Source organism: Myzus persicae, unplaced genomic scaffold (genome assembly GCF_001856785.1).
Source record: "Myzus persicae strain clone G006 unplaced genomic scaffold, MPER_G0061.0, whole genome shotgun sequence".
NCBI lineage: Eukaryota > Metazoa > Arthropoda > Insecta > Hemiptera > Aphididae > Myzus > Myzus persicae.
In genome coordinates this window covers 63,153-84,819 of record NW_019104255.1, presented here as the reverse complement: position 1 = coordinate 84,819, position 21,667 = coordinate 63,153, and the positions used below count along the sequence as shown (strand labels likewise).

The 21,667-nt window shown below is 29.8% G+C and overlaps 3 protein-coding genes across 4 annotated transcripts in view; all 3 read right to left on the bottom strand.

The window, feature by feature from the left end:
• Positions 1-388: 388 nt before the first annotated feature.
• On the bottom strand, positions 389-4,785 carry LOC111040508 (uncharacterized protein F21D5.5-like). The gene is made up of 8 exons (XM_022324441.1): positions 4,438-4,785; positions 3,472-3,759; positions 3,283-3,386; positions 2,893-3,210; positions 2,428-2,718; positions 2,070-2,363; positions 1,665-1,726; positions 389-567 (listed from the first exon to the last, which is right to left on the bottom strand). Exons 1-8 carry the CDS (start codon positions 4,598-4,600, stop codon positions 450-452), a joined length of 1,638 nt encoding a protein of 545 aa, XP_022180133.1. The 5' UTR covers positions 4,601-4,785; the 3' UTR covers positions 389-449.
• A 1,276-nt stretch (positions 4,786-6,061) lies between these two features.
• On the bottom strand, positions 6,062-8,468 carry LOC111040484. Its single transcript, XM_022324415.1, is given in 2 exon segments — positions 6,062-6,528; positions 8,405-8,468. Coding segments are annotated over 2 exon segments (531 nt in total).
• A 4,450-nt stretch (positions 8,469-12,918) lies between these two features.
• Positions 12,919-21,667, bottom strand: part of LOC111040491 (cadherin-23) — a 34,813-nt gene continuing 26,064 nt past the window's right edge. Inside the window, exons 8-29 of one of the 2 annotated variants that reach the window (XM_022324422.1) lie at positions 21,261-21,600; positions 20,906-21,161; positions 20,571-20,845; positions 20,177-20,511; positions 19,756-20,070; positions 19,407-19,680; positions 19,143-19,307; positions 18,810-19,058; positions 18,661-18,749; positions 18,434-18,591; positions 18,177-18,361; positions 17,836-18,059; positions 17,585-17,773; positions 17,375-17,507; positions 17,115-17,275; positions 16,806-17,045; positions 16,387-16,712; positions 16,113-16,311; positions 15,844-16,045; positions 15,622-15,763; positions 15,216-15,314; positions 12,919-15,142 (exon numbers count right to left, since the gene is read on the bottom strand). In XM_022324422.1, coding sequence (XP_022180114.1) covers positions 15,052-15,142; positions 15,216-15,314; positions 15,622-15,763; positions 15,844-16,045; positions 16,113-16,311; positions 16,387-16,712; positions 16,806-17,045; positions 17,115-17,275; positions 17,375-17,507; positions 17,585-17,773; positions 17,836-18,059; positions 18,177-18,361; positions 18,434-18,591; positions 18,661-18,749; positions 18,810-19,058; positions 19,143-19,307; positions 19,407-19,680; positions 19,756-20,070; positions 20,177-20,511; positions 20,571-20,845; positions 20,906-21,161; positions 21,261-21,600 — 4,647 coding nt within the window. In that variant the 3' untranslated portion in view covers positions 12,919-15,051. Of the gene's footprint in view, positions 15,168-15,215; positions 15,315-15,621; positions 15,764-15,843; positions 16,046-16,112; positions 16,312-16,386; positions 16,713-16,805; positions 17,046-17,114; positions 17,276-17,374; positions 17,508-17,584; positions 17,774-17,835; positions 18,060-18,176; positions 18,362-18,433; positions 18,592-18,660; positions 18,750-18,809; positions 19,059-19,142; positions 19,308-19,406; positions 19,681-19,755; positions 20,071-20,176; positions 20,512-20,570; positions 20,846-20,905; positions 21,162-21,260; positions 21,601-21,667 lie in introns of both variants that reach the window. The other variant, XM_022324423.1, reaches the window with a different exon arrangement.

Below are 21,667 nucleotides of genomic sequence, written 5' to 3'. Positions count from 1 at the left end.
ATGGCAGGATCATTAGAGAATATGTCTTAAATAAGTTTTAAATTTAAACATCAAACTATTTGAATTTGCTGCAAGTAATATTTTATTTTTTAACATCCCTTAAAATATAGACATAGTTACGCTTATGCAGTTCAACATAGTCTGTATTATATAATAATGAATTGCTAATAAATACAAATTACAGTAGTAAAAAATAATTTCAACGGTTATTCAGATTCATCCATATATTAAATTAGATTTTTATTTAATATATCTGTTTACAAAAAAGAAGAAACAGTTTAAATTACAACACATAATTTTAGTTCATACAATTAAATTTCAAAACGTTATTTAGGTATGCATTTATAATTTGTTACAAATTGATACTTAAAACAAAATAACGTTCTCAATGAACTATACAATTATAATTACAATATAATAAACCTTTAAAATAATTAAAATCACGTGTATCAGAGCAAGTACATTTTATATAGCTTTTCATGATCAGGATTTTTAAAATGAGGAACAAAATTTATTTTAACTATTTCGTCAATACCTTCACTTTTGGATGGTTCTTGGAATTTTGAACTGAAAAATAAGTAAGTAAACATATATATTTTAAGTAATGATGAACTTAAATACTACTGTGATGTTCTGACTTTAAAATAATAAATATTTTCTTACACATAAATTGAAAAATAAAAGAATTATAAATAAGATTATATTAAATAAAATTCAACACTAATAGTTTCTATAAAGAAAAAACATTAAGTGTACTTAAAATTTGTTAAAATAAAAAAGTCTAATAAGAGTTTACTCAAAATCAGTAAGCCAATATTCGATTTAATATAAACAGAACATAGAATCGAAAGTGTTTGTCAGGGTCGGACTGTTTATTTTTGGTCCAGGGTGGAAATTAATTAGGGACCCATATGTTTTTTATTAAACTTGCTAAAATCAGGAAAAAGTTTTACATTATGATAAGAGTTAAAGTTAAGAAAGGGCCCAGGTCATCATTATGAATGGAGACGCGGAATACTACTTAGTTTATAGCACCCTGAGCCAGTCCACCCTAGTGCAAGTGTAGTTGTTGTAAAATGCATAGTTAAAATAAAAGTAAAAATATGTTTCATAGTCAGTTTATTTAATTAAAAGCAATTATAGTATTTGTTTTTGTATATTTAATAATATTTATATATACTCTACCTATAGTCTATATTTTGTTGTTATTCTTAAACAAATAAATTTCAAATGTAATCAAATATTAAAACTCAACTAAAACCTATAAAAAGTTAAAATATAAAAATAAATTATTTTCTTATTTCATTATTTCAATGTTTTCTAATTGGTATAATATTAAATATTATGATTAACCAAATTAACAACAAAAAAAATATTTCAAAAATATTTTGATGTTTAAGTTTTTGAAGAACTCAATCATTTGCATAAAATGATTTAACATAACATAACCATTACAATGACCTGGGTATTAATTTACAAAGTATACTCAAAGGCTAATATATAAAAAACTGACTTCCACAGTTTTTACACTAACATTGGATATAACGATTATTCTAAACAAAATAAAAAATTTTAGACAAGAATGTATGTATTCAATAAATTATTTTTAAAATTAGCACCTGTTACACCTATAACTACAAGGAATGATGCTTTAGTATACTTACAAATACGTATTAATTACAGCATCTGATACTTTTTGGTGTTTTCTATCAGTTAGTTCTCGAAACTGTATAAAAAAAAAATTATATCATTTGATAATTATTTTATGTAAATATATAAAATGGTTTTTTTTGCTAGTGGTTTGAATTTCAAACAACAATAAATAACATAGATTTCTGAACAATAATAATAATAACAGAATAGAGTAAACAATTTTCAAACATGCCTATATATTTATAGGCACATTTTTTAAATTAAATTTAATAAAATATGTGGTTATTAAAAATAAAAATGTGCTTATCTTTACAAAATCTAACAAATTTTAAAGTAAACATTAAATAAACTTCATAGCATAATATTCCACAGATTTTAAATATATAATTTAAGAGTGATTTTGTTTTTATACTTACTTTATTGTTATGTTTTCCATGGTCTTTGGATACATTCATTAAAAATACTCGACATGGGACTTTTAAACTTTTAGCTAGATCAATAAAGCGTTTTCTTGATTCTACATCAGGATTTGTATTGTCAATCACTACACTCCAACTAACACCACTTAAGTATTTTTTAGCCTCAGAAATACATTTTTGCCATGAGCCCAATGTATCTCTGTTAATTATTTTCATTCGGTCATGACAAAATAATTTATTTGATGCAAAATAACTTTTCCCTGAACCAGGACAGCCAACCATTATGATCATCTAAAAATTATTTTAATTACAATCAAAATATAAATAATTGCAAGAAGTGCTGAAGAGGTCTCACTTCTTTATTAGGGGAAAATAAAATTTTGGATGTTAAATCTGTGTAGAGGATATTAGACATAACGTCATTTGGATTAAATCCAGGTAGTGCATACAATTCATCAGTAGGTTCTTTTGAAAAATATTCTTCAGGAGTATAAAATTTGAGACCAATATTGATGGCAAATAAGCGGTCACAACAAGAATGATCTTTTTTAATTGGTTTGCCGTTGGGACTTATACGAGCAGGCCGGCCTGCTGCATCACCACAAAAAAAACTTTTTTCAATGTCAACTGGTAAACCTCCATTGTACTAAAATACAAAATACTAATGTAATTTCTTTAGTTATATAATAAAAACTATTGAGCCTAATTAAACACAACAGCAATGAAGTAATTTTATTCATTGATAATAGCATTAATATATAATATTTTTATAAACCAACAACCAAGTTGTACCAAGAATAAAAAAATAAAAATAACCTACATCAGAAACCAATATATTCCACATTCCTGGTGCAGGTTTTCTGTATATATCTTTTCGAGTGGCTATAAATACTTGAACTGGTGTTTGAATCACTTTGAGAATATTTTCAATTTTCTTTTTAAATGATTTTTCATTTACATTATTAGTCCCAATACCTCCTTGATTAGTAAATATCACTATTTTGTAACCTTCATCAGACAGCTTTTTAATAGATGTAGTGACTTGTGAACTATATATTTGCCAGTCATTCTCATCAACAGGGAAAACTTTACCAGACAAGGTAACAATAAGTGTTCCATCCATATCAAATGCTGCTATCTTGAACACCAAATACAAACATTAAAATAGACATTTTAAAACCATTAACAGTATAAATAAATTCACATTTACCTTATCTTTATGAACAATATTTGAACTAGTATACACTAATAATGTACCATCTCTAGTTTCCCATTTAGATGTAGAATCTGAGCGAGGTTTTTTTGGTAAAATTTCTTTAAATTAACATTATTATTAATAAATTAAAATTTAACTTATCTTAATGATCGATATTTAAACTATTATACACCAACAACATACCATCTCTAGTTTCCCATTTAGATATGGAATCTGAGCGAGGTTTTTTAGATGAAATTTCTTTATCTAAACAATTGGTTGTCCTTTTGTTGGAGTCTACACCATAAGTAGGAGGTGTAACGAAATCCAAATGATATGTATAATTGCTATTAAACAACAATGCCACTTTGTCTCCATGGATTAAGAGTCTTTTTTCCCCTTTAATCATAGATTCATCGTTAACAGCTGACTTGTTGCTCCCTAATTGTTCAACCAATACTCGAGCTGTAGAATAGTCAGCAACAAATTTCACTAAAAAAATTTAAAAATTAACAACATATCTATATGTCAATCAATAACTAAAGTTACGTACAACAAAAGTTTGTGATTTAATTTAATTAGGGATACCTACCAGAATCTAAAAAAAAATACTAATTGGATTAAATTAAAACTAAGTAAAGGTACATAAATTATTTTTTGTAAATGCCACAATATTTTTAATTATGTTTTCAACATTGGCTTCGGTCTATTATGAAAATAAAATTAAACATTAAATAACAGTTTATTAAAGATATAATAAAATATTTATAAACTAAAATATTTGATATATTTAGGTATCGATACTAAAACCAATTTAAAAAGTACTGATCCGAAGAAAATTATTTGGTTCCAATTACATTGAAAAAATATTGGTGTTCACTGTACATATTATTTGATTTTGTTGGTATTCATACTATTTTCCTGAACATTCAAAAAAAAAAACTTATCTATTTCAAAATTTTAATAAGCAGGTACCCCAGTGACATTTATGTTTATGGATATCAGGATAGACAGGATATAATTGTACCACTTCCGGGCTCTAGAACATCAGATAGGATAAAAGTGAATAAACTCATATTCTTGTAGAATAATAAAAGATTTATCACACAGATAAACATAATTCATTAGGAAATGTATAGTTATAAAATCATAACACTATATTTAATTTACTTTGATTTTTTGACATTCTTTGATCGACTATTCCAGTCTGTTGTGTTCTACCCAATGTTAAAGGTTCATTATCCAGAAGTATAAATTTTAGTTCTGGATTTTCATCGGATACCAATACACATAATGTGACATTGTCGTTGGTCTTCACCGACAGTTCTGACATATTAAACTGAGCAAAATATAAAAAATGTATTTAAAATGTACAACTGAGCTTACAGTTAAATATTTAAAATCTGTAACTCAAATACTGTAAATGGGAACTTTATCAAACATTTAAGCAATTCAAATTATTTGAAAATTGAACTCGAAAAATGGTGAGTACTGAATACTTTCTTTATTATCTTTAGTTGTGAAATACTGATAAGTAATAACTGACTATATGAATAATATATGATAATAGTGTTGATAAAATTGTCCTATGATGAAATTAAATTATTTTGTTAACATAACAACGGGATGATAACAAAACCTAAACATCACGGCTTTAGATAGTTCATCATTTTGCCAGAGTATAAAAAAAGCAGCTAGTTTTGTTTTTTGTAAGATATCTAACCTATTTTGAACAGTTTTGGGTGTAATAAACCCTTTTTCCATTCTCTAGATGTACCGCTAAATGCACAACATTGGGTGGGATATCGTTAATATCATAAATATTAAAACTTAAAATCCTCCAAACAGATTCATTAGTACTAATATGCCGTCCGTGTCTATACTGGGTTAATTCATTACCATCATTAACCATGTTAAAAATTGCTTGATCAGAACCCTTGTAAATATATTTAATTGCTTTTACAGAACAACAATACTCTACAGTCTACATTGATATCGGTATGCGCTTTGGATATTTTACATAGTAAAGGGCAATAAAGAACAATTCATTAATTGTCAATGGGAAATGTGGTAGAATTTTTTATTATTTCTGTTTGAAAACCGCCTTCATTTGGACTTCTCCTACAATATTCTGGGTGGTAATCGGTCAAAATATCCAAATCTATCCGTTTTTACGTAGATTAGTAAAATACACATTATAAAAATAAAAATAAAAATATATTATATAATATATAAATTACGTTAATAGTAATAATATCACAAAATACACTGCACACACATTAGTCAAATAGTCAAATAATATAAAATAAAATGTAAAACAATTTGTTTTTATGAATACAGTATACCTACACATAATAAAATAAAATAAAATATTAAATAATTTGCTAAAAATATGACTACCTACACTATTTTCTAAAAATTTAGAAAAAAAACTCATACATCATTGTAAAATCAATACATTCATCGTTCCGCTCAGAATCTACAATTTTCTAAAAAAATAAGCTCGTAAAATTAGTTAAACCTATATACCTACACTGCATCACTAATAGTAAAATAAATTTTGCACAAACATTAGTTAAATAGTCAAATAATATAAAATAAAATGTAAAATAATTTGTTTTTATGAACACACAATAAAATAAAATAAAATAGTAAATAATTTGTTAAAAAAATATAACTACTTACACTATTTTCTAAAAATTTAGAAAGACGTTTTTAAAAATAGAACATTTTATTTTAATTTCTAATAAGATTAGCAATAGCATTTAAAAAATTTGGAATGTCCCTACTTCCATCATTGTACTCTTCGCAAAGATGTTTTAACGTAGGTATATTTCCTTTTATTTTTCAATGGTGGTCCAATTGTACAAGTACCCAGTTGACGCTGCGCGACTTTGGTCTCGTCTGCTGCATTTTCATGCCGCATCTTAGTAATCAATGTCCAAATTGTTGGATGTTTGTGATTCACCTTAATTAATATTAAACAAATTATATTGAAAATTTTAATTGAATAAATAAGTACTTACTAAGTTTGATTATTCCATCCCTCACATACATTGTTAGTCCGATCTCCGTTGTTTAATGTTGCGTCTCTTACATTCCAGACAGATGGTGGAAAATGAGGAGATGTTTTTCGCAATTTTATACGTGTCTCCGATTGCACGTTCCCAACTCTTTTATACGACCCTACATATGTGCGTTCAAAATACTCGACCAAATCTGTAGCTTCTTCAGGTATGACACTTTTTAAATAATTTAAACCTTGAACATATCAAGCTATTTATAGACATTTATAAAATTTAAAATTTTTTATTCTTTTTTCTAAAAAAATTCTTCGACTCAAAAAGCTTGAAAATAATGTAATACAATGTTATTCATAAGTAAGGACTTGTGACCTAAAACGAAAGTGTGCAAATGCATCAAGTTCCGGGTCCTAGTTATAAGTGTTTAATATAGCAGTAGAAAAAAATGTATTTCTGTAGTTAACAATTTATAAAATATTGATGTAATTTATTTTACTATTAGTAATTAGTAATTTGAGATATTTGAGCTAATTTTATTAGTAAATAAAGTGTAATCTACTAATTTACGGATACATTTGGATACTTTGTCCGTGGAGATTTTGACCGTTGGATATTTTGTCCTTGGATATTTTGTCCTAGATTCATATTGGGTATCCACTATCGCTGGTAATAGTTTCCGAAATAAATGATTTAGGATATCTATAATAATGATAAATAATACAAATAAATTAAGAAATTGATCATTTTTATTTATATGTTATACCTACTGAACACATTTTTTGCTAAGAAAGCATAATCAAAGAATTTTTAAAATAATAATATAAAGCAAAAGTCACATAAAGACAATCAATCATTCAAGACCAAATTATAGGTCTTGTTAATATAAATTAATAATTATCTTAATCTTAATAATATAAGTTAATAATTATCTTTATTGCTATTGTTTGTTCTTATCGCCATCTACCGAGAGTTTTATTGTACGCCGCCGAAAACCCGGCCAGTGAGCAGCAATCTATAGTATTTATAATCAATGATAATACTATTATTAATAATTTCTATAAATTTAAATACTCTGAATAATATTCTGTTTCGAAATCTGAAGTAAAAAATGTATAGTGTCATCCAAAGAAGTAAAAAACTCGAAAACTGATGACGATATCATATTATATTACAATATCTACCATCTGTGGCAAAAGCCAATGAAGTAAGTCACTCATATCGGAGAGTGGAGACGATTCACATTTCTTAATTTCAATGAACAAAAGAGAAACATATAAGGCAACAGTAAACCGACAAGCCGTTAAACACAACATTCAGTAGCTTTTACTCACATATTTCATTCTGCTCAATAATTTTTATCAAGGATCTCGAACCTTTCAGTTCGAAGTGAGATGAAGAAAGCAGTTCCTGGATACGGTGTCTGCACTCTAGATATGGCACAGCTGTATTTATCCCGAAGATTTGATGGAGCTATATCCTATACTTAAGTTTGATTACGTAGTCTTTTGGGGCTTACATATTTTACTTTTTAGTCTTAAAATTACAATTTATTGCCCCAGACAATTTGCTACCCGAGTGACGTAGGCGCATATTTTTTATTCCCGAGCCCGCAACACAAAACATACGCTAAAAAACAAACGACGACGGCAAATTCAGGTCACAGATTAATTATACAAGTAAATAGGTATAAAATATAGAGTTATACAATATCATAGGCGAAAATCGGAGGGGGGCTAGAGGGGACTATTGTCCCCAGAAGTAAAGTACAGGTCTTAGCCCCCCCTGGCCATCACAGTTTTAATGTGACTAAATATCAGGAACGGAAACCTAAAAAAATTTGGTGTGTCGGTTTTGGTTTTTAAAACCGGTTTTTTATTACTATGGTTTTGGTCTTTGGTTAACACCGAAGACTTTGAAAACTGAACTTTAAAAAAAGGAACTTGGAGGAGTGATTCGTCGGAAGCCACGTCATTTTTACCATACGTTGTTCCTTACGAAATTGGGACTGTATAGTTTTCCATTTTTCGTCAACTTCTTGCTGTGAAATACCAAAGATGTTGGCAATTTCATTGATGAATCTGGGATACTGTGACTGGGATTCCAAATATTCTCACTTTGCTGTACTAAATCAATAAGTTTCAGAATTTGGTCTTGATTCCAGTCTTTTTCGGCAGACATTTTAAATTAATAGATTATCTGATCAAATAACACAACACAGCGTTCACACAGTAGTGAAATACGAGTAACGACTGAATTGGTAATTAAATGTACCCAAAAAAGAAAATAAACATTATAAACATAGATTTATTATTAAAATAATTTAAAGGATCATTCTTCAGTTTTGGATTTCCCTGTACAAATAAAATATTAAAATATGTGAAAGTAGCACGGTATTGGGCTAAATTTAATAATGTGTAATTATATAATTATATTCTCCACAATAATATAAATATATATCTTTTTATTATTATTAATTACTAAATACTTAAACTTCGTATGTACAATACGTAAAAATAATACGCACTATTTTAAATGTTGTAGTTAAAGTTTATACCTACCCAATTAATTCAATATAATTGGATAGGAAGTAATATTTACTTCTAAACAAGTGTTTGATGGTATATTATTGTTTTTGATAAACATTAAATAATAATAACTACCTAGTAAAAGTTATAGTTTCATACAAATAATGAAGTAAATAATAATATCTGTAGCCTGTAGGCATTTAATGCACAATTTAGGTATATTACTAGTTATTACCTATTTACCTATGTGATACAGTTAGTTTGTACACAATTTTGATAACTTTAACCATAGTTTTACTTATATTATACTCAGAAATAAGCCACGTTCGATGATAATAATTTCACTAATAATTTCAGTGCAATATTTTAACAAAAACAATAATTTACATAATTTTTTAATCTTTCATTCAGTATTTAAAATAAAAGTTTGAAGTTTAAATAAAACAATTATAATTCAAAATGTTTACCTATACTCTATAGGTAAGTCGGTAAACCTGATCAATAACTAATCATTCTATATTTCTATGAACTCTTTTAATGATAATTATTTATTCAAAAATACTTATCAATTTAAAGCTAAATTATAAATTTTATATTTTTAAGTATAAATTGTAATTTATAACAAATTTGTTGTCGAACACATCCACACTGATGACGATGTTGGCAAATATTTTCTTTGATGTTCGTTCAAATGCCGCCTGTTGAGCGAACATTTTAGAGTTGTTCGCTCACACATGCGAAATACGTACAGCTTAGGTAAAACATTCTCAACGAACATGTTCGAGAACAATGTTCGTCCTAGCGTGGACCCGACTGAAAACATCGAATGCTGGACTTTAAACGTTCTGATGAAAATATGAAATGTCCAGACTCAAGACAAAATTTGACTAAAATAAAAATATATCACGACGTGTAAACTACTGAACTCGTGTGGAAAAAAGTATTTTAGAAACGTAGTGTGTACAATTTTGTTTTGTGAAAAAAATACAAGAATTGAAAAATCATAAAACACGACACGTAAATATACTATATAGCATATTATATAGGCTATAATTGGTATTAACGGGTGCTAATCGCAATTTAGTTTTCATTTTAACCAATATGAGCGCTATATGCGGAAACAGTCACAGATCACATGACTTTTTGATTCAAATCGAATGCCATGTACGGGATAGTCGAATTGCACTTATTACCTACAAATGAATGGTCGAATTGCACTTGGATTGAAAAAAGGTAATGGTCGAACTGCACTCGTTTAAAAAAAAAATTAAAACGGAAAACCCGTTAAAAATATTGTGAAGAAAAATATGTAAATGATGGTGTTAAATGGCGTGGTACTTATCGTGGTTGTCTTTCAAAACTATATCTAGATGAATTTTCTAAAGTAATTTTTCGGTTTGAATTGACACATATTCATGAAGAACCACTTAATTTACCTCGGAGAATGATTTCAAATTCAGCAAAGAAAAAATCCCTTCAAATGCATGATAATTTTATTAAAAATTTTTTTGAGCCCAAGTGCAGTTCGATCACTACCTGTTTTTTACCCGAGTGCAGTTCGACTATTAACTTTTTTAAACCCAAGTGCAATTCGACTAAAATAAGTGCAATTCGACCATACCCGCCATGTAATACCTAACATTTTCTAATAGGTCGTTGGGTAACCACTAACCATACTACCTTACATCGTGGCCAGTATTTATTTAAAATACAGAATTTATTTGAGTATTTACCTATTTTATTAATACATCAAGAGATTTTAATACAATTATTTTATTTTAAAAATCATATTAATTATTGAATAAAACGGTGCACATAGTTTGGAACAAATAATTCAGTACAGTTTTTACCAAAGTTTTTTGGTCAAGTCTCAGTAAATATTTTATAATTTAAAAAAATAAAATAAATAGCATTTCACTATAATAACCATAGCTTGGATGTAGACCTAAAAAAACAAGGTGTGTTAAATTTCAACTTCGCGATGCTCAAGACCTTTTTGCACCCCAATAGTTGCACCAATGCTTCTTACATCATAATATTGTTGTTACATAATTATTATTATAATGTTTTCTTTCACGTAATTTATTGTATCTATTGATTATTTTGAGTGGAAAGTGCATACCCTACAGCATTATATAATATTCTCTTCAGTACATTTTTTTCATTCATGTGATTTAACTAGCTTTTCTAGAAGATCTTCTAATACAGAGGTCTGTGAATATACTTGGACAATAAATAATAATATATTTTATATCTATGCTTACTGCTTATCTAAATAGAATTAGTTCAGTCATTCAGTGATTAATTTGGGATATTTAATAAGATGATATATGTATTTATAAGAATCAATAATTGGTCTTTTATTGTCGAAGAATAGATTAAATTTAATCTAATCTGTGGTCATCATAGCCTATTGGTTTATAGGCTTAGTGTAATTAATTTATACCGGGGGGGGGGGGGCTATAGTATATAATGTTTCGCATTATAAAAGTATACGGTGATGGGGGAAGGGGGTGTAAAAAAATTACGTGAATCTAAAGTCCCATCCAATGTCCTTGGTGGACATAACAGGGATATTGCTTGATATAAAAAATGAAAAGAAGGATGCAAAAATGTAAACAAATGTGAGCATTAAATAGGATATAACTTGGAGAGTCGATCCAAAATATTTTTGAAGAATATGAGATTTCTCCGCGTTACCTCCTTCCTTTGCCACCAAGCACGGATAATCACTCGGATAGTCGAATTCCGTTTTAAAAACATTATTTCATAATATAGGTACCGATATCATAGACTTACTAATCAGTAATCTATTATAGTTAAACATAGTATCATTAGTATCAATATGATAATTGTGTCTATGTTCTGTAGTCGTTATTATTTAGTCAATGGTTTAGAGTCTATGGAAGTATGAACTATAAAGTTAGTGTTAGAATGCACGATTGCTTGTTTGCGAAAAAGTGTTCTAAATTTTATTTTTTAATATTGTATACTGTAATAAATGATAAAATGTTTTACTATCCGTATGTATCATCGTTTTGGTGCCAGTTTTTCGGAAACTGTGACGTCGATTGGGTATTTCCAATTTCGATGGTGTCGATATTTCTAAGTTCGATGATAAATGATAAATATAATATTCTATTATTAATAAATGATAAATAAATGTCTAATTCTGTATAACATCATTGACAATATATAATAAAATTATATATGGTTTTAATAATCTGACCACCGTGAACCGGAAACCCAATACGACCAAAAACAACACATTATAAATTATAATAATATATTGTTTACAGAGGAAGTAAGAGCAATTCGTATCTCATTCAGCCAGCACAGATGCAATTACATGATTAGCATGTGACCTCATGCCATGTCAAAGCGCAATGTCCTCGTTCTAACAACGGACCACGTTTAATTCATCATACATCCAATACATGAATTTTGTATACTGTATAGGTTATAACTTTATAAGATTCGAATAGTTGCGTTTCGATAATTTGATTGAATTCAATACAATTAATTAATACGCTTGATATGACGTAGTTAGTATGATAATAAAAAAGCACCCACACATTCGATCATCCATAATCGGTTTATAATATTTTTAATCATATAAAATAAAAACACGTTTCATTGTTTAATACGAAATATATAAACACATAAAAATATTGTAGGGCATTTCAATTTTGATTCGTAAAATATATACATACATGCGGTACAATCGCGCACAATAAGACTATAAGTAGTAAGTACTAGGTACAACGACAAAATAATAATAATAATAAATAATAATTAATTATATAATTATATAATAGGTTTACCAATAATAAATAAAAAATATTGTCGATGGTAAAATAAGTATAGTAAATAATTGTACTAAATTCTATAAACATACAGTATAAACACTAAAAACACATAATAATTAAAGTTAATGTTTATCATAAATAAATATTAAATCCTAGATAGGACCTGCTTATAATGCGCAGTATCTATAGGTGGGCGCCAGGTGTTACTCGACCAGCTTGTCGGATTGTGAATAACTTATGGGATATCAGTTATGATTATGACAAAGAAACATAAGCATTGGCGGAAATCATTGGGGGGGGGGGGGCAGCCCCCCTCTCAATAAAAAGTCATCCTACCCTTCTAAAACGATTGGTAAATAATTTAAACATTTTAGATTTATGAATCTTGGCCACGGAAAACGGTGATCAATAGATAGATTTATTTAAAAAATAATAACTAAATGTATTTAAATATTCAAATAAATGTTTGGTTGAACAAAAAATTTCTTATTTTTTAACAGTTCCGTAAATCACGTGCACTCGCTATAGTTCACTCAAAAATAAATTAAATTACGTAGTATTTCCTCCCGCATTAGAGGTGCTTGAATTTTTGGATATTCTATGTAAAATTATTTATATAAGTACATAAACTCAAATGCTTTAAATTCAATATTTTATACATTTTCATTATTTTGATGTATATAAAATAGTTTCCACATTTTCGAGATATTGATTTCCTTTGTATTCACAGATGGTTAATTCATTAATTAAGTACCATTTTATTTATTATTAAATTTTAATAATATTCTTTGAGCGAGAAATAGCGAAAATCGCTAATTTAAAAACAAATTTTTTATCATATTATTATAGAGGTATTATTTTTTGCCGATTGCCCCTTCCCCCACACCTAATAATTTTACCAGATTTCCGCCTATGAAAATGGTCAAGTAGTATCGTCCGTGGTATTCACACAATGATTATTTGGATATTATGTTCATTAACAACAATAAAAAATATTCTAATAACTAGTAATAGTTAAAACTAACCGTAAAACATACGGTTTATGACAAACGTGCTTATAGAATGGTTATAGTCTAATATAGTATTGTGCTTATGGCTTCAAATGGTTTGTCAGAGGAAAACATTTTTTACTTAAACTGAAACTCGGACATTACTAAATGCTTTAACCTATTGAATTTGGGATTACTGTTTACAGTGTTTTGAATTTCATAAAGGTGTACAATTTTATCTAAGTTAAAACTAATTTAATTTACCCAATTAACATTATTTTAAGAGATTTCAAATGGGCATAACTTTGTACCCATACATACCTATATTTTTTCAATACTACATTCATAACAATCAAACTAATAAAGCAATACTATTTTTCCAAGTAGGAATATCTCACGAAGTTTACCGAAATTTATGTGGAAGGTGTTGGTCCAACTTTTGTACAAAATTTATGTGAAAAAATATAATTTTAATTAATTGATAAAAACTTGAAAAAATAATTACTCTATAATCAACCAACACGCAGCAACAGCAAATAAATTATGACGGACAACCAAAGTTTACTTCATACTCACATTTGCATTTACTTTGTCAGATATACTTAAAAATGCATTATGCATCTTTATGCAATAACGACAAAATGTGTAAAAATATGCAAATACAATTTTAAACATAACCCTCTTGTGTTATTAAATTAATTAATTGTCATCAGCCAGATTTTTCTACAGCTTTTCAGAAGTCCTTATAGCCCTAATAAAGACAATTAACGAATGACAATTTGTTTTTAGAAGTCTTCTGATAAAAGGATCAAACTGTATGATTGATGAAAAGTAGGTATATATTATATTTATTCGTTCAGCAAAAAAAAATGCTGTGTGTATGTGCATGATAGTTGCACGTTCTCATACGCACACTAATGATTATTTTAAGTTTTAAAACACACAATCAACTACTCTCTCACACTTCTACTTTATATTGCCTATATTAAACTCCTTAAAAACGAACCGTTTGAAATAATATCCTTAATAACAATATAACAATAAATAAGTAGTTGGTAATTCAAAGGTAGGCACAGTATTGGGACTTGTCTCAAAATAATTGTTTAACAATATCATATAATTATTAAACCTATAAATAATGAGTTTTCTCAAGAGAACATAATATTTTGACGATCCGTTATTCTCTTAAGACTATAGTTATCGTTCAACAGTATTGCAGTTTGCCCATTCTATAGAATACATAAAGATCTGGAATCAGCCTTATCACTAAATATATATTTTATACATTAGGTTTATTTTGTATAAAATTAAAAAAAATACATCGCTAATCGTTGTAGCCTATAGGTATATTCTCCGGCCGGGCCGCCGTGTCTTGAGCTTGGTGGAATGTTGGCGGTCTCCAACTGAAGTTGCCTAACCGTACTTGTTCAATCTAATGTCATAATTCTGTAGTTTCCAGGTTCTTCACGGTGATTCTAGTCCGTTCGTAATAGTCGTCAGTACTGTCCGTGTGTATGTTACACTCGTTACTGCAATCGAAAACCAATTCAAAATCTATTTGAGTATAATAGCAATACGCGTTTGCTCAGTCGTTGTACCAACCTTTTGATAAATAATGTAGTCGTTGATCGCTCTATTGGCTGAGGCGACGTCGTACTAGTGGTTGTGTTGTCGTCCAAAGAGTCGCGCTCCGACGTTTGACTGTAACAAAACAAGTAAAATTAACACCTGTGGTTATTGATCTATAAACAGATCTGAGAGTTTTTTTTTGATTATGAAGAATAATCAAATAAAAATAAAAAACCTAATAAATCAATATAATCAGATATTCTGTACCATAGGTCAATTAGTATCTACCTACACGAGAAAGATTATGTTCAGGAGTAAAACAAAAATGTACCACCGTATTTGTAACTTGTAAGTTGAATACTATCAGTTAAGATACTGTACTTTGTAGTTTGGCGATCATAACATACTCGAATAGTACGTAATAGAGATGTCGAATTACCTTAAAGTCTCTCTGTCTTTGTACCATTCGTTTTCATACGCCTGCATCCACATAGGATTTGATCCTGCCACACTGTGCATGTTCGTATTCGGTACGCGTCCACCGATTGCGGCTGAATTAACATGATCTGGAGTTCTAGGGTCTATACAACATCGACCAAATAGAAAACACATATTTGGATATTATTTATAATATTTTAAAATTTTAACTTTCAGAGCTTACCGAATGCGTTTATAGTGGCCGCTTTCAGTTGTCTACGATAGTTCGAACGTTGGGACAGGCAAATGGATACGACGACTATTAATAGTAACCCCAAGAAAAAAGTGGTTCCGACCAACCACATCCAAATCACATTGTCATCTTTCATTGAAGCTCGACGCAGTGGTTCCGGCTCAGCTGCTTGTGTATCGAGTACGTTGAACTCCTAATGATAAATCCTCATTTAATATTATAATCTCATAACCGGATACATTTATTAAAAATAAAATTACTTTAAATAACGAATCTAGATGCTCGATGTTTTCATCTATAATCCGCAACACATGTGGAACTTCCATGATGGAATTATCTTGATGATCGACGAAATGTAAGTACATGTCCGATCTTGTTTTGTCTACTCTCCCGTCTTGGGTTTCGTGAACTTTGTACTCATCAACGTTAACTACAGCTCCAGTAACGTTTCCTAAGATTCTATTATCAAACAATACGATCAACGATAAGTTCATTGTCAATTATACATTACATTAATAAAAACTTTAAACTTACTCTCTAAATATTTCAACTTTCTCCCGTAGTTGCGATGGATTTTGTCGCACGACGAACCTGACTCTCTGGTCTTCGCGCAACAAATATATGAGTACTCGTGCCGTATCATATAACCCACCGGTGTCATTAACTACCACTTGAAAATCAAAGTAACCTTTCATTCCCTTTTGAGGATCAAAATTTAAATATATTGCTCCCGTAGCTATGTCCACCAAAAATGGGGGATATTGTATGCTATCCAGTCCTTCTGCTAGTGATACTTCCAAAGAACCAGGAACAATGTAGTATGACAATTCAGCATTGTTTCCTTTATCCGCATCGATTGCCTAAAATTAAATAGTATAAGTGTGAAATATTGGTTTATAATAATCACAGTAATTTTCTATAGCGAGGTATCAACACTATATTATTACTCCTACCTTTATTTGCATAAACTCTGCGCCAAAATCTGCTTCTGTAGTCACGCCACCCGTAAATACTCTTTTCACAAATTCCGGTGCGTTGTCATTTATATCGTTAACAAAAACCAAAACTTTAAGTAAACTATCATCATCTTGAATAAAACCCTGACTCGGTGGCGGAGAGTGCAAACAATCTTCGCTAGCTTTCACAAGTAGTTCATAGGTTTCTTTAACTTCACGATCGAGTTCAGAAGCAACCTGTAGATCATATATAGATAGGAATATTGTTTATTCAAATTATTTCATATAGATATTTTTTTTTCTTACAGAAATCCTATGGTTAAGAGGTTCAACAATAAATCGGTTTTCATCGTTTCCAGATATCACATAGTAACAAACTGGAGGTGGTGTTTTTTCTAAATCGTTTAATTCCTCTCGATCAACTGTATCAATAAGCTGCCAATATTCAGATCCTGGTTCACGATGTTCTAAAATGTATACAAATAAAATATTCATTAGGAAATTTTTTATTTTTGTTTTATTAGTTTTACATAAATATTAACTATTATCATGAAATATAAAATTACCAGTGAAATTTACGGTGATTTCATCAATTAAGAATCTAGGTTGAAAGTCATTAGTACTCCGCACGTGAATTGTAAGTTCTAAATCAGACGATAGGGGTGTTGGTGTACCAAGATCATAAGCTTCTATACGAATCTATAAACATGTGATGAATAGTTATAGAGTAATATATTTAATATTGTAAAATATAAACGTAGAACTCAGCTAGGTACCTGGTAGGTTTTTTGGATTTCTTTGTTCAATGATTTTTTTAATGTGATTAATCCGGTTATCTCGTCCACCAAAAATGTCTTCCAATCACCCATTAGATCCTGTTTAAAACGATACCTAACTTCTGCATTTTGGCCGACATCGTCATCAATAGCTTTCACTGTAATTACCGGGCTTCCAATTGTCATATTCTACATTTAAAAATAAAATCATTTATAAACATAAACAATAAATTATCTATTGATTTACTTACTTGAAGCAACCTAACGGTTACATTGTATGGAGGCGACACGAAACGGGGTGCATTGTCATTGACATCTGTGACACAAACGTTCACGGTGGCTAAACTTGATTTTTGAGGATCACCACCATCCTGTGCTCGAATAAGGAGGCTGTAATTTCCATAGAGGTTTTTCAACGACGAAGTTGTATATAAGCGACCAGACCAATAATCAACATTATGTAAACCGAATAACTCTAAAAAAAAAATGTATTACAAATCATATTCCTTCAATGTATAAATGTACGATAATAGTTCTGTTTGTTAATATTATTACGTTATAGTTATAAATATAAATAATAGTTGTTACCAACCTCTTTCATTTCCATCTTCGATAGAAAACATTATTCGACCATTAACCGTGGTCGGATCATCTGCATCTGTAGCTTTTATTAATAAAATCATATCACCAATGGTATGAAACTCTGTGACAACAACGCACTCGGAAGGTAAATGGTCGAACAACGGAGCGTTGTCGTTTATATCGGAAACCGTCACCCTGTTTATATAAATGTAATTAAAACAATTGTTTAATATAAAATATGCAATGTGACGCACGATTGGTACTCACATAATTTGTTTGAAGGCGTTCCGACTTTCGCCGGAAATGTATCCGAACTGATAATTATCCCATGCCTCGACAATTAAATTATAGGTACTCGTCTGTTCTCTATCCAACGTATCAGCTACTTTCAATACTCCGTTATTTGTATCAATTGTAAATTTACCCTGAAAATAATAATTACTAGTATGTTTGAATATTATTCTCAATTAAAAATCTTTAACATTTTGATTTACCTGTGATGATAGACGATCTAATAAGTATGTTATTTTACCAAAATCGCCGGAATCTGCGTCCATTGCTGTAATTATAGCTACCGACGATCCTACGCAAATGTAAACGTCATAATAAGTTTTAATTATTGTAAAATAATTATCATACATACCGATTGGCGTGTTTTCTGGAATTGTTATGTTGGTGGGTGTATCTTCAATAAAATATGGATTGTTATCGTTTTCATCGATTACACGTAAAATAACGTCTGCAAACGAATACCGAGCTGGAACTCCGCTGTCCGATGCTCGAACACTAACATTTATCCAATGTACTTGCTCGTGATCGATACGACCAGCTACGACAATTTCCCCAGACTCGGGATCTAGTCTAATTAAATCTGTGGCATCCATTGACGAATCTTTAATTGGTGAAAACATAAATTGGTGTTAAAATGTACCGTTATTAAATTTTAATTAAAAAAAAATCAATTAAATAAATAAACCTTCTATCGAATAATGGATTGTTCTGTTTTTATCGGCATCGTCTGCCATCACGGTGATAATAGGTACACCAGGTTGGCTATTTTCCATCACAGTTCTTTTATAAAACTTTTGACGGAACACTGGGTCATTATCGTTTTCGTCATCGACATGGACAATTAAAATAGCTATTGAAATGAAAAATATAAATAACATTTTTATGCAAGTTAATTAAACCAGCTACGATTTATGAAACGATTTACGAATATATTCTACGTTTTACTTACTTTGAACAATTTGTTTGCCATTAACTGCAGCAATGTCTTCTACTACGAGTGCTAACCGGATAGTTTCAACTTTTTCTCTGTCAAGTAGCTTGCCCACTCTTAGATAACCATCTACGGGGTTTAAAGCAAATGCCGATGGCCAATCATAATCTGTCGGTCTAATGATAACTCCATCTTCATTTCTAGCTTCTGAAGCGTTCACATCGATTTTATACCTCAATACCGGTTTCGCATCTGGATCTTCTGCTTCAACTTTCTTAATTACACTACCAACCTAATTAATATATAATAATAAAATATGATTTAAAACTAATCTATCGATGGAAGTTTAATGTAATAAGTTACCCACCAATTCGTTTTCTTTCACGTGAACCGGTTCCATTTCTTTGAAAAATGGGGGCTTATTATTTACATCTTGAATTTTAATTGTTACGTTTACAATAGAACTGAGTTGTTGGTCTCCAATTCCTCCATCAATTGCCACTACTTCTAAATAGTATGCATATGTCTTTGGTTGAGTTTTGTCTGGGTCCAAAGATGCCCCATGTGCAACTTTTATCACACCTGAATATGCATCGATCACAAATTTATCTTCTGCTCCACTACTAAGTCTGTACACTACAATGTTGTTTGGAGCAGATCCATCTTCATCCCAAGCATTTACCTACACAATTTTATACCATACACGAATAACAATGAAACCAATTCAAAATATCTTGAAATATATTTACATAATAGACGAATATGATCTTAATTATTTTTAATATTACCTCTAATACAGTGCTGCCGCCAACTAAATCTTCAGAAATAATTGTTTCATAACTGCTGCTTTCAAATGTTGGTCCAAAATCATTAACATCTTCTACGTATACAACTACATGAGTTTCATCGGAAAGCGATGGCAAACCGTGATCTTGTGCTTGGATCACCAAGTTGATTGGTCTTAGATTTCCGTTAATATTGTTAGTACTCTTTCGATTTTGTAGCTTTTCAAAGTCTACTGGCCTTATAGGTTTTAGAACGCCCGTAACGGAGTCAATTGAAAAACATTCAACCGGATAGTCAGAATGCAATATGCGATATGATATTTCCGAATTTTTAGTGCCTAAACATTTAAAAACAATGAAAATAATACAGCTAGGCTGGGGTTCTACACAAACATACCATTTAAATCTAAATCTCTTGCTTCCACGGTCACAGGTGATTCGAAGATCAGATGATTTTCTTTAAGTCGTGTTTCATACTTAGAAGAAAGAAATCGCGGTGAATTATCATTAACATCTTCCACGTTAATAATCAACTGAACAGAATTTCTATTTCCTAAACCTAAATCATCCCTTGCTTCGATTGTTAAAAAGTGTTTAGATATTTGTTCTCGATCAAATACAGGTCTGTCTGATTTTATTATAATTTCTCCAGATTCCGCATTTAGTTTAAGACTATAATAAATTAATATGTTATACACATTTTCTTATCTTAGGGTGGTAAGTTTTACTTACAAATCTGCGCAACTTCCTCTTATACTTGTATATCGTATACCGCTTGTTCCAAAGACACCAGAATCTTTATCGGTGGCTTCAACTTTCCCAATAGTTTTACCCGATACAGAATTTTCAGAAACAAAAACTTCATAAATAGGACGTGAAAACTCTGGGTAGTTATCATTAACATCTCGAATATAAACAGAAACAGGCACAACACTATATTTTGGATTTTTAGCTATTGTTTCAATGGCGACGATTGTAAAGTTAATAACTAAAAAAAAATAATGACAATAACAATTATCATCTACGTATAGACTAGTCATGTTAGGTATATTGTAAGGTTTTAGACATATATTAAGTTTCATCATACCCTTAACAAGTTCATAGTCTAAATCAGCTGTCCTATTCACACGTATCAGAAATGACGCTTCGTTTATTCCTTCGGAAGGTGTAATATCGAAGTATCCAATTCGTCCTTGTTGGATTCGTAGACGGAACGTTCCATTTTTACCTTGATCGTAATCATACACTTGGGGTATTGAGTCTCCAATAAAATTCACGGGGGTATTTTGTTGGGCATTTTCGTTAACTTCGGCAATATATTGAGGACTACGAAATGTTGGCGTTTCATCATTTACGTCCGTAACGATTACGGTGACTTCTGTTTTTGTTGAAGGATTAGGGAACACGTTCTTTGAGTCTTCAGTGGCCTAAAATATTTCAGACGAAATACAACAAAACGTAATTACAATTAATAATTATACATGAATAAATAAC